Source organism: Phoenix dactylifera, chromosome 2, assembly GCF_051530095.1.
Source record: "Phoenix dactylifera cultivar Ajwa chromosome 2, Ajwa_hap1_PhDact_Kaust_v1.1, whole genome shotgun sequence".
NCBI lineage: Eukaryota > Viridiplantae > Streptophyta > Magnoliopsida > Arecales > Arecaceae > Phoenix > Phoenix dactylifera.
Genome location: NC_143191.1, coordinates 53725543 through 53739654, shown reverse-complemented (window position 1 = coordinate 53739654; position 14112 = coordinate 53725543). Strand labels below are relative to the sequence as shown.

General features: G+C 36.3%; 1 protein-coding gene across 1 annotated transcript; it reads right to left on the bottom strand.

Annotated features, from left to right (window-relative positions):
- Positions 1-4274: 4274 nt before the first annotated feature.
- RECQI1 (RECQ helicase l1) lies at positions 4275-13748 on the bottom strand. The gene is made up of 10 exons (XM_088716984.2): positions 13537-13748; positions 11374-11759; positions 11045-11290; positions 10503-10666; positions 7465-7561; positions 7304-7347; positions 7054-7168; positions 6616-6969; positions 6297-6521; positions 4275-4423 (listed from the first exon to the last, which is right to left on the bottom strand). Exons 1-10 carry the CDS (start codon positions 13634-13636, stop codon positions 4313-4315), a joined length of 1842 nt encoding a protein of 613 aa, XP_088573110.1. The 5' UTR covers positions 13637-13748; the 3' UTR covers positions 4275-4312.
- Positions 13749-14112: the final 364 nt, after the last annotated feature.

Genomic DNA, 14112 nt, shown 5'->3' with positions numbered 1-14112 from the left:
CAATACACATAATACATTCCATATATTATGAAAGTTTCATTGCCATCTTTCTTTCGTTTTATTTTTTTCTAGGCATCTTAAACCTGGTTAAAGTGCCTTCTATATTAGTTGCATGGTGTGCAGTGGCCTTTTTGCATGACTTAAAATTATGCCAAGCTAGGCTCGGACTACTACGTCAAACAAATGCGAGCAATGTCATTCTCGTACATCTGAAGCACACTAAATTGCATCTCATCTAATCAAATTGCCATGCTCACCCGTGCTCATGGGCTAACTCGCGACCCCTATATATATATCTGTGTGTGTGTGTGTGTGTGTATGTATGTATGTATGTATGTATGTATATATATGTTAAATTCAGTATTAATAGGTTTGAACAATTTTTTTGCATTCACTTAATGGGCACCCCAAAGTATTTTCCTGAGAATAGATGCTATGGGAGCTAATTGATAGATTGATGATACAAGATTCTCCAGCTCAAACATCAATGAATATCTCAACCATATAGTATATATGGATGAAAATTCTAGATACTATATATAACATTTGATGAATGAAAAAAAAGAGTCCTAATTCTTTAAGCAAACACCAATATGCAGAGACAAGCAGAAGCTTCACAATAGTCAGAGGGAGAACTGGTTACAAAGTCAAAATGCTTGGAGAGGAAAAGAACGTTAATCCTCCTTTTCAATCCCATCACAAAATCATTCCTGTGAAAACGGGGGGAGGGAAGAGAGAAGAATTTTTGAGAATACTTTTGTGTATTCCAACAAGTACAAGAGAGCCCACCTATTTATAATTCACAGTGGCTATACAAGAATATTAAACAATCAATGGACAATGTCAATTGACGGTGGCCATGCAAGAATGAAAAATAATCAATTAATGGTGTCAATTTCGGTTCATATACACCGACAATTCCCATGTTCGAAACATGATTATTTTGTAATGCGTAAGACAAAATGATCAATATCATCCAACTAGAGACTAACTACACCAATGTTCTCATGTTGAATAGCAATTATGACTTCAATTTGTTTTATTATTACGGTATTAGAATAAGGATGTGGAGACATGAGTGCGTCATAGAAGTTTATGATACTATGCTAGAAAACCAATTAAAACTGTAATTATCATTTATTATTAAAGAATACTGGATTTTCTCATTAATTAGATAAGAAGGACCGCAATTATTATTATTATTTTTTTTTGCTGTTAGGACTTAAGATGCAGCATATGGAAATTATGAAATGCATCAGCAAGTGTGGATGTGTGGGGGTAATAATGGCATGTTAGTTTGGATGAAAGATTCTTTTTCATATTAGACATTGTTGTAAATAATATAAATTCTCCTAGTTGTCATATTTTTTTGTCATTCCTTGTTATTATAATATAAATTTTACAAGAAAAAGATTATTTTGAAATTTGATAATGAAAGGGGGACTAACAAATCAAAATAAGTCTAAGTTACATTTCCTAGAATAAAAGGTCTGAATTTGCTCATTAATTGGAGTAAGTTGGAGGGAGAAAAATATTAAGCTATTCCATCTTTTCTTAGGAACTTGTTTTGAGAAAAGGAAGAGCAAAGCGTGACGAGCTTCATTCTCAGGGGTATATTATTCCTGGATTAGGTGAGACAAATAAGTCAACAAGAGAAAAGGAAAAGCATTTATTGTGTATAAACTTTTTTTAAAAATCTATTTTACTAATTCAATTCATGTGTTCAAATAAGTGTTTGGATAAAAAAAGGAATAAATATATTAAGATTTAAAAGACTTTTGTTCTTTCTTTATTCCCTAAGCAAGTGCAGTCTTAATACTTGATAATAATTGTTATACATATATTTTTAAATATTATTCAAGATTATGTTGATATAGGGGTGGCAAAAGGTTGGGTTCGGGTTAGGTCAAGTTAGGACAACAATATAGAAAATCTTAGCACAGAACCGATCCGACATTGAGTGGATATCCCTTGACCCACGTCGACACCCATAATCCAATTTGACCCACATTGCCTCTACTCTAATCTAATTTACATGGACTCAATATGATTAACTTGATCTTTGCAATTCCTAGTGATTCATTTCCAATTAAACAGCTAATATAAGGAAAATAAACCATTCAAAAAAAAAATCCTTATCAAGGTCCTGACTCAATATGAGTTATCTTAATCTCAATAAGCCTCTACCCTTAACCTGAGATCGGGACGAAAGTTTGACCGGCATTAAACTTATGTCGAAAATGACCTGTATCAACCCTAACTATAAGCACTAATCTAAATAGTGTCTGGTTGTTTCTGGCTGGGTCAATTTTTGCCACCTCTGTCACTTGAGAGAGAGAGAGAGAGAGAGAGAGAGAGAGAGAGAGAGGTGGAGAACCACAGCTTCTCCTCCACCGATGTAGTTCCCCCAACCATTGAGAGGAGAACCAGCAATCATCCAATTCCCACATATGCCCATCCATATTACTCAATGTACCATAAACCATCAAGTAGACCAAATCATCCCAAGGGTAACTTCATCATTAGAAATCTTTTACCAAAAAATATTCTTCACAGGCCACCTTCCAACCGTAGCGACGTGCATTTCAAACCAAACCACCCATGCATGCATGCATGCAGACCATTCCTTCACAACATATGCTAACCATATATAAACTCTCTCCTCCCCCATGTTTATCTCGGGCCTCACAATCGAGGAGAAGGCCTCCAAGGCCTAGGGGACCCATCTCTCTTCTTTCTCTCCTTCATGGAGAAAGAAGAGAATGATGGCATTCTAACCAGTACCACCACCACCACCACCACCACCACCAATTCTGTCCCTCCTCCTCATGTACCACCATCCAAGAAGTGCAGCCGCTGGAACCTCTTCCGAGCCACCCTCTTGACAATCCGCCGCCATCGCCAACCAGACAAGAAGGCCCACATCCATGCGAACGCTCCCGATTCTCCGGCCGAAACTCGCAGCATCTGGAGGAGCCTCCTCTGTGGCATGCGCCCCCTCCACCTCCACCCGCTCGAATGCAGCCCATCTTTGTTGCCACGAGCGCAGCTGGTCGAGCATGAATTGTTTCATGACACACCCCTCCCACCACCATCACCAGGCTGCTCGGATGAAGGCATAAGCCGCTATGCCTCCGCAGAGGACCTCCAAGCACTCGACAAGAGCAAGGCCGGCGATGACGAGGAGGATGCCACCGATGAGAGCGGAGCCTCGCATTCGATCGACATGAGAGCTGAGGAGTTCATTGCAAGGTTCTATGAGCAGATGAGGCTCCAATGCTTGGACTCCTGCAGTGATCAAGACGACTAGACCGTCGAAGAAAATTGTTTAAGGAAATAAATATTGTTTCAATTTTCTTGTGTTATTTTTCGCAGATGTAATTTTTTTTCTTAATTTGACGAAAGGTGGCAAGGCTATGATGATAATTCTCATCATTTCATCATCCTTTTTCCCCCTCTTATTAATATCTTAGCTGCACGAGAATATGCTACACCTCCAACCATCAGGTATGGCTGAGAAAAAGGAATTGGATATAGAAAGAACAATCCATGATCCCCAGTTCTTTACAATTAAGATACCTATATTTTAGGATTTGAACTGAATGCTGGATTCATAAATTCTAGAGGTTTTCGGGTAAGAATAATGCTAGAGACTCTTATTTCAACTAAACGATTAGCAACAGAGGATGTGAAACCGGAGATGATATCAAGATGCGCGCACAACCAAATTATCTCTAGAATCAGGGTGCACTAAGATCGATGAAGAAGTTATCGTAGGCGCCTGAAACACATTACCATGTGGGAGGACTCAATTTTGGCATTAGATAGGAAGCAATGACAAAGTATGATCAATAAAATCAAGGGCAAATTGATAGAAGTGAGTTTGTTGTTTATTTAAACATGACTGGAAAAGAAAAACAATCACTATGGCTGTCCAAAAGTCTAAGATGATATGCTGAATATATAAAATTAATTTCAAAAAGCAAAAAAACCTGATATGTGATGTTCTGATGCCAAGATTTTCAAGCCCCAGGTCCACAATCACCACCTATTCTATACCAGCCTCCAAATACAAATCTCTGAAAATGTAATGGCCACAGCTTCAAGTTAAAACAGTTCAATCTCTCAGCTGCAGGGACAACATATATCCAGTTTATTTATTTTTTATTTATTTTCCTTTTTTTGGTTGGGGGGGGGGGGGGGAGGAGGCGGGGAGTCTAGGGTTGGTTGGTAAAAGAATTGTAGAGGAAGGATCATATAGAAATTAATTGGACTATTGATGAATGCATACAAATAATCAGAGTAGATAGATTCATCCAGACATCTTCAAGCAGTTATCACAGGGACTGGGACCAGACATGCAGCCATGCCTGTTGAAAAGCTCTCCAAAATGCTCTAGAAGTGTTTGCCTCCGACATTCAGTCTGAAACATGAACAAAAATTCACAATGTAAAAGATTCGCAATAAAGATATATGCAGACACGCTATTTCATAGATAATCTTTCACATGTAAGCAATATTGAACTCAGTGGCGTAGCATGAGCAAGCGTAAGCAGCAAATGTCTCAACATCAATCTTTTTAATGCCTGAATGTGGACCCACAAAAAACACACAATAGCATAGATTCAATTAGTCTGATCAGCAGCACATATGTAGCACTGACTCTTAACAAACAATATATCATGTGCACATGTATGTACAAGTCTTCATCTGTACAGGTGTCTGCATGAACAATGTTTAAGAGTCAAAAGAACTATTCTTATATAAAACGCTGACAATGGCATTACTTGAATATGTCTGACTAATCAATCTTCCGTGGCATACAAATACGCATCATCACCATCCCAGCCTTTTCCCATTAAAGGGAGGTTGGCTAAGCACAATTCTAGGTTGATAAAACTAAACTGGAAATATTAATGGATATTTCAGAATTCTTTATTAACCTAATGTAAATATCCCACAAACTGGTATGATTCCTTGGCCATCCACTTAGGCAAAAGAAGAGCTTGCCAGAACACTGGAAGTCTAGTTGGCGTCTGTCAGACCAACTTAATTTGCTGCATCTTAAGATCATTTAACAAAGGAGCAACTCATATCTACACTTAGAGATAGTTTGGTTTAAGAGGGAACATTGCAAAGTTTGATATAGGACCCAGATTCCTCTCCAAGGCACAAAAAGGGGATCAAAGGACCAAATTGAGGCAGTCCTACTGATATAGCGTAACGTACAGATTTGAGGAATAAGAATCCTTTGAATGCATATTTAAATTCTGGACTCAAACTCCTAAAAATATGTGGAAAAAGGAAAAGTCTTGCAGAGATTCTTCCTGTTTAGTTGATGATAGTGTAATGAAAAGTTGCACTCTAATTCATACTTGTAAACCCAATCCCTGCAAGAGCTTGATACTGACCTGTCCAGTACAGATAAAATGACCACTGGCACAGAGAAATCTACAACCTTGAGAAAGCATGGTGTTACCTCTCATTGATCCTCTACTTTAGCAATTGCCTAGCTTTTCTTTTATATTGCCAAGCCATCAATGACATTTTCTGATTATTATAAAACACATTTAGAAAAAAAAGGTGACTCCCTCACTACCAATTACCAATATTTCACACGACACTTGGGTTGAGGTATATTCAGGGATCCTATATTAAAATCAGGTATGATGCCAGTCTTTCCCAGCTATGTTACTGTACTACAACCAAGCAGTATTGCAACCCATACAACACAGACCAGGAGATGTTCTCATAAAAAGCAGCTGACAAATATAGCTGGTTTGGCATCAGTCTCCAAGTGGTAGACCAAAACTAGCAAGGATGGCAATGTTTTTACTTCTTGCTATCAGCAGCCTCCTTAGTATCACTATCTAAACCACTGTAAGAAACTTTGCTATTCTTCAAATATCATCTGGAGTGTCACTGAACAATGGGATCTTGCAAACCCAGCTAATAAAGCACGAACTTCAAGTAAGGCATCAGTTATTCTCATATTATTACATGAAGATAATGAGACTCTGGATTCACCCATCAGGAGTGGCATCGTTAAAAATTGATTTCATAATTGTTCTCATTCTTTTTACTCTTCTCCTAGACTCTTACTCATACACTTTAAAATAAAGAAAAATGATGACATTAGGAAAACCAAATAGGAATGAACTACAAACATGTGCAAGATGTTTGCAAAATCGAACAAAAACTGAAAAAGGAATTACAAATTTGTACTTCAGTGAACCTATAGTAGGAAAAAAACACATGATTGTGTCAAATAACAAAAAAATGAGAAGTTAGGATACCTTCAGTTCACAATATTCTTGCATTTTCTTTGCTTGACCCATGGCTTTCTTAAAGCTTTCGCTCTTAAAACCTTGTCCACTCCGTAACATGCATACAACTCGACTGAAATCTTTTCTCTGGTACAGAGCAATGCATGCCGCTGGAAGATTATCTCTTCCTGCCCTCCCTGATTCCTGATAGTAGCTTTCAATTGATTTTGACATCGTATTGTGGATAACAAAACGCTGCCATGATAAAATAGGAATTGCAAAAAATATGAGAACAAAGCAGATTCGACAATTTAGCATTTTTTAAGAAACAACTTTTAGCTGTACTCACAACATCTGCTTTGTCTATCCCCATTCCAAATGCAATGGTTGCACAGACAACATGGACTTCTCCAGTATGCCATTTCTTTTGAACAGCAATTCTCTGACGAGCTGCTAAACCAGCATGGTAGTATACTGTTTTTATCTTACACTTTTCATTCAAATATTTGGCAACATCCACACATTCATTTTTTGAGAGACAGTATACAATTCCACACATATTACTGAAATGATCTTTTAACAATTGCCCTAGCTGCTTCAGTGAATCTTTGCTTTTAGCAACAACCTCATACTTCAAGTTAGGTCTATCAAAGCTTGTCTCAAGCACTAAAGCATTAGGAATTCTTAAAGTATTCAAGATGTCCTGCATATGTCACCATCAGATTCAAGATCACTGCCTGTTAATCAAATTTAAAAGAGAATTAAAAATAAATAAATGTATGCCTACCTTCTGCACAGACTTGGTTGCAGTTGCAGTTAATGCCATAACAGGAACCCGAGGAAATTTCTGCTTGAGGCATCCTAGTCCTCTGTAGTCTGGGCGAAAGTCATGTCCCCATTGACTGGGAAACAAAAGACCAGAAAGCAGAGTCAGAATAGTTAAAAATCTGCCTACACTATATATATTTGGTCCGAACATGAGTAACACTTAAAAAGAGATGGTTTCTTACAATAAATACCTATCACAAAGATCTTACCTAACACAATGTGCTTCATCAATTACAAATCTTGCAAGCAGACCCTGTCAGACAATCATAATTAGGCCTTCTTTTTGACACTATTTCCACCAAGAAATGCAAAATTCATAAGTTATGAATGAAATAAGTGTCAAATTACTTTTTTAGAGTCAAACAACTACCTTCTGGTATAAGCTTCTTAGGATATCCAGAAATGATAAGTTCCCAGCTATCCTTTCAGGAGTGATGTACAAGAGTTTGCATGAGGGCATATTTTTTCTGTACACAGAATGGCAGATGGTTTAAGCAAAGAAGATTTATTTGTCTAAAAATAAACTATATCATTTTATCATCAAAATTTACAGTTCAATAAATTTTGGTGCTGCAGTTCTCAACTTTGTCCTTGTTGCTCTATGGATAGCTGATGAGCTAAACATAGTTTAGAACTCAAAAGTTCAACTCGACTCAAAAGTTAGCTGAGTCGCGTCGATTCAAATGCTCAGCCAAGCACCTAGTGAGTCTTGAACATCAACTCGATAATATACACACATGTATATATAACATATATTATTAACTATAAATATGTGGTATTGGTAGTGATTTTTAAGAACATAAATAGAGATATTTATATACATGGGCATATAGAACCCTAAATATATAATTTATTGTTAGCATACAATCATAATTAATTAATAATTAAAATAAAAAAAGAAATACCAATAACTATTTTACATGCTATCAACCATAGTTACAAAATTCACTGAATTTTTGAAAAATTTGTGAACAATCCGTAGTTGATAGCTTAAATCAATAGTTCTGCAAAGAAGTTGGTTCGCAAATGCATCGTGAATATATCATAAAATTTGTGATATTCACAAATAAAACATGAATCAGTGAATATATTGTTTGCTTGATAAACACCCTCCATTTCGGAAAACAACCCCAGCTCATGCTTCGAGATCCTGAAGCAGGCAGCTGTCACAAGAAAACTAGGCTCGAGCATGGGGAGCCTTTGACTTGAAATTGGAAACGCTGCCTTTTCTGGAAAGGACACATTAAATTCTAACAAAAAGGCAGCATTAAAAGCTAGGCTATGCTCTAACCTTTTTTAGCATTCTCTCACTCTCGTTACTCTTAATTCTTTATTTTCCATCTTTCTGTTCTTCTAGTAATCATTCCCAAGCTTGCCTGGTTCACAAACCATAATCTCATCTCATCACTTTTTCTTCTTTCAAAAATCCCCTTTATCTAAATTGGAATCAATTATGTATATTATATTAATATATATTATGTATAACAATTTTATATAATATATTGTATGATAGTATATATTAAATGTTATTTATGAATCTAATGAAGTATATTGATATTATATTATGCTATACCATACTATATGTTGTATTATATACCATACTATATATTATATTATATAGTATATTATATATTATATTATATGAATATGAATATTTATTTTTAATAAATATGCCATATCTTTTCCGAATTTTACCAAATTTACCAGATTTTTCCAAATTCCGAATTTCTTAACCTCGCTGAACAATTCCCAAACACCGGACTTCTGACTGATATCAACTACTATTGTATGTTTTGTTGAGTGCTAGGAGTGGTGGCCAGCAAAACCCTCTCAATGCACGATAGGAATTGAGAATGACGGGGTTGCGGAGATGGGTCAGAGAATTTTGAACAATGTAGTTTTGGTGTGAGTGATGAATAGAAGCCCCAACCCTTCACATTTAATTTGTGTTGTCGTAATTTCACACTTCATATACTAAAGGGCATACTCCAAGACTTGCTTGGGATGATAATTTGAAAGAAGATGGTATTGAAATGGACTATAGTCAGTGTATAAGACTCAATTGAGTCAAGCAACTCGGTCTGATTATCAAGTTGCCCGGGGAGTTAGCCAAGTCAAGATTGCTTCAAAATCTGAGTTTTATACAAGCCAAGCCTCCCATCGAGTCAGCTCAAAGACTTGCTTAAGTTAACTCGACCGAGTTTTAGTTGACTTGATGAGTTTTTTAAACTATGGATCTAACTGCCTATCAACAAAATTTTGAACTAGAAAAGAGCCAACAATCGTTGATAATTAAAATAAACATCAAGAACCTTCATATTGTTATCACACATCCACCACATATTGATGACTCATCATATTGGAGCATCCTAATTGCCCACTACAATGATACATCAGAAATATGGATCTATTAAGAAAAGCCTATTAATGCAAAATGGCATTTGGCAACTCCGTATTACTCCTATTGCATGAGTTAAATTCATCCACAAACTAAAAAGTTCCATCCTGTAAGAAACATCCTTGGCCATTTCTCGAACCCTGAAGATAAGCTATAGCATAATTTTTTTAGGGAGTATTAACTTACAATTCTAACCGCATCCTTGACAATGAACAAGATCCCGATGTCTACAAGCAGCATAGACATTCCACAGAGGAGTCGATATCAGTTTTGTAATTCAAATCTATCTGATACATGTATTTTCAAGCTAACAACATCTATTTTTGTTAACTACAATTGTGTACATTAAGAAATCAAATGGTTTCTTGGGACCAATATGTAGTAAAAATAATATCAGAACGATCTTAAAATCACAATTTCAAGATCCCTAAACCTTAAAATAACCATAACAACCAAAAAATTGACAAAACAAAACAAGTCAAAAAAATAATGAACCAGTACCCTACAGGTGTGTATCATCGTGACTTGGTACCGGACTAGTATGGTACTCGACATCATGATTGTGAACCTTGTTTTCAAGAATTAAAAATATACAATGTAAAAAATTCAAGTGCGTTCAAAAACAACATGCATTAGGAGCTGAAAACAACAAAGAATAATCAATAATATTCTTAGAAAAAACCATTATTTAGAAAATGATGATTCCCTCGTAAGTAATGGGCATTTCTAAAGACTAATCATGACATTTGTAAATTCTTGAATGGTTGGTTACTAATTATTCGTAAAAATTAGAAGATCAATTTGGTAAAAAAGTCATGAACTCAATAATATAAAATTGTAACCATGTATGCCAACTTGTTAAAATCACTAGACATCTTACACCGCATTCACATTCTTAGCCTCTTAGACATTATCAAACTTTAGAACATGCCATTTCCAATAGACAGCTTTTATCAGGACAATATCATCTATAGTACTATTATGAGAGTCTAACATAACAGGATCCTTACCTCAACACTCGGATGACTGCTGATGCCTGTGAAGCAGTCTGTTGCGAATTCAAAAAAGTTGCAGGTATCCCATACTTAATATTCAGTGTAATGATCTGGTCCTGAATAAGTGACAGCAAAGGGCATACAACAACAGTGACACCTGGATGTAGAGTTGCGGGGAGCTGTAGATTACATGCAAGTGTTAGCAAAGGTTGCTGGAAATTGTAGATCACATTCTTATGGCTTTCAGTGGCCCTAAATATTTAATTAATATCTCAAACCCATTCAACATAAATAGGCAGTAACTGAAAAAAACAAAGAAACAGATGTATTTTCCAATTTAAATGAGTAGAAACTCCTCTTTGAATTCCAACAACTTATATGACTAAGGAATTTTGCACAAGAAAGTCCTTCTGCAACCATACATCACCACAAGACATTCTCTTCATAATAAGTTAACAAGGCTTTACGTGAACTGTGAAAATGCATTAAGAAGCATCATTGAACTGGTCTAAAGCCTGTAATGAAATGACACTGTTAAAATATAGAAAGGGTTTAACCTGGTAACATAAACTTTTACCCCCACCAGTGGGCATAAGAACAAAGCAGTCTCTGTTCTCAATTGCTGCTTTACAAGCTTGATACTGTAGAGATCGAAAAGCTCTGTTGCCAAATATTACAGCATTTGCCAATTCAATATCATCCATAGCATGCAGCTCCTCATAACATAGAGTTTCATGTCCATTTTGAAATGCATCAGAAAAAATCCCTGCACCAGGATATGATGGGGCTGGTCGAGAAAAATCCTTGAAATAAAACCATAATAAAGTTCAGAATAACAAGAGAATTCATAAGCATTACTGTAAGCAGATGAAGAAGAGTAGCTTACTTGTAACCTTGAGGTTCGTTTACCCACACTTTGACAGATTTTATGACTTTTATTTTTATGAAAGCTGTAGGAAGGATCAGGACTTGTATTCTTCTGGCTCAAGACTTCCAAATCAGAGTCATCACTGCTATTCAACTTATCCAACTCTTCTTGGCCCTGGTGTCCAGATGAATCTCCTTTACCCATCACAACATTTCCCAAGTCAACCCCATTCTCTGTTTCCTTATCATTTGAAACACCTTCTCCCAATATGTCATGTAAAGCTCCAAAAGCTTCAGATTCAATAGCTTGCAAATCATCCCAATCTTCTTGCACAGCATCAGCCAATGCAGCCAGAAAATCATCACCACAGTGCTCAACAGTGACAAATTCCTTACCATCCTCTCCTACACCACGAATAAAATTAACTATTATTTAACTATTAAAAGAATAACTCATGATTCTAAGCACATAAAAAATTCTGGATTTTTTACTATACAGTGTCCATCGTTAAGAGTGTCTCAAATGCATAAAAAGACGATGGCCTCAGCCAATTTGTGACCATAAGCGCTAGAAGCCTAGTTTATGGAATACAATACTTTGTTTCAAATAAAATATTTTAGCTCTTGAACTTCATCTTGGGTGTAGCTATTATTTGCTGTAAATCACTCTTTCAACCAGGGGTCCTCTTTTCTTAGGTAGCTAAATGTTAATTACACAACAATCTACACGACCCTATGACATGGCATCCCCACCTATTAAGGTTATGGAGGAAGAAATAAAAAATGAGAGATGGATGATGATGATGAAATTTTATTTCATTTCAGATGAAAACAATCTTTTTTATTAAAATAACCTGTACTTTTATCTGTAGAAAGATCACTTCTCCACATGACCCTCTGACATGGCATCTCCTAATTAAGTTCTTGAGGAAGAAACAAAAATGAGAGATGAATGGTGGTGATGATTTTATTTCATTTCAGTTGACAAACAATCTTTTTTTAGCCAAAAAAACCTTCCTTTATCCATAGAAAGATCACTTCTCCAATAAACAAGAATAGCATGACCAAACAGTGGTTTACGCTAGAAAAGGATGCCTATTAAGTTACAAAATAATCATTAACAATGTTACAAATTCCTATTCAACCCCATACGGAGAGATACCGAGACTCTTAAATAGAATCTTAATACTGGTATTCCCTCAACCTACAACTGATATTAGACCTTCTATTACTAATCCTAATCAATGATTTGAATTAGGACACAAAAGTAGCCCAATACATCCCTCAAAGACCATATTATTGTTGGCTGCCTGCCCTTCTCTAACCAACCAATACTATTCTTTATAGAAATCATATAAAGTGGCCCGATCAAACACCTGAAGGGCTCCTTTGTTGACCCAAACACCTGACTAGACCACTCCTTAAAACAGAATATATGCATAAAGGACTCCACCTTCTGAATAAGAGATTGCAGCTTTATAAGAATGTGGTTTTTATAAAACTTTCCCCTCCTTTGCATACTTTTGGGTGCTCCCATTACATTCAAACAATAAAAAACAAATGAGCATAACAAAAAGGTAAGTCAAATTGCAGAATAGCATAGGAGTTGACGTAAATGCCACAGTTTTACATCTTTTATGCATGTCAGTTGAGAATACTAACCCCACCGAACTGAAAAAAGAGAAAAAAAAAGAAAAGCTAGCATTTTGACCCAGCATCTCATAGCCGCATGGTCATAAGACAAATAGCAATATTCAGAAAAATTCCAAATTTTTGAAGAGGAATTTGTTAGAATATAACCTTTATAATGTCTCAATAATTTTATCATTGCCTTTGTCACTTTTAACATCTAAAACATTAATCACAATCTCAGGTTCCCAAGAAACCACATCAAAAGAAGTTCTAACAGATTATCACCAATAATCTCATTCTGTACCAAACTAACCTAATTTACCAAGCATCAAAAACAAAAAGATGCAAGTAAGAAGCACAAAGCAATTGAGTCCATCTTTCTTGATTCCGCGGTTTTTTTCGGCACTTAATCTTTTCGATCAGAAATACAATTTAAGGGGAATGAGATGATTGGAGGAGGCCACGAGTAATTAAGCCCTAAAAGAGGACGGGAGATCAAAGCAAATGGAAGGAGGGGGAGGTAAAGATTAGGGTTTTGATCCAGCTATACCGTAGAGATCGACGAGCCGATCCAAGCAGTGCTTTGCGACCTCCTCGTCGAATCCAAAATCCAATGCCAAGCTTAGAAGCCGTGCTCTCTCAATCTCCATTTCGCGCTCGCTCTCTCTCCCTCTCTCTCGTGCTGCGTTATAAAGCGGCGCGCTGTGCGCGGGAAAGGAAAAAAAATTGTCCGGTCCAGGTTCAGAGCTTGGACCGACTGAACCGGGTTAACCCTTCCTTGCAGACAGTAATACATACATTAAATGATCAAAAAAACTAGTTGATGTAATGAAAGGATATTGTTTTATTCTAAGTTTGCTGTTTCGGTACCGGATTCTAGATCGGTACTATATTAGTATAGTATCGATATAATATAGAATTTTTTGGACATATCGAGTATCAGTATACCACCCGTACTGAGTACTGTTTCAGACCGGTACAGTAAGCTCCATGCCGTCCGGTTTAGACCTGTACGGCATATCTTAGTTTTATTTATAATCTTGATAAAATCTGGGTGCTAACTTATGAGGAGTTTCTAGTAGATTATAGGTCATATAGGCTTTTGCAAAGCTAAGTATATAACGAA

What these genes read in the sequence shown, in the direction of transcription:
- RECQI1 (XM_088716984.2), bottom strand. Translation starts at nt 13,636, where the DNA reads ATGGAGATTGAGAGAGCACGGCTTCTAAGCTTGGCATTGGATTTTGGA. An exon ending in TCGGCTCGTCGATCTCTACG is followed by an intron (nt 11,760 to 13,536) that starts GTATAGCTGGAT and finishes TTCGTGGTGTAG; the next exon opens with GAGAGGATGGTAAGGAATTT. An exon ending in GATGAAGCACATTGTGTTAG is followed by an intron (nt 7,169 to 7,303) that starts GTAAGATCTTTG and finishes TTTGTTTCCCAG; the next exon opens with TCAATGGGGACATGACTTTC.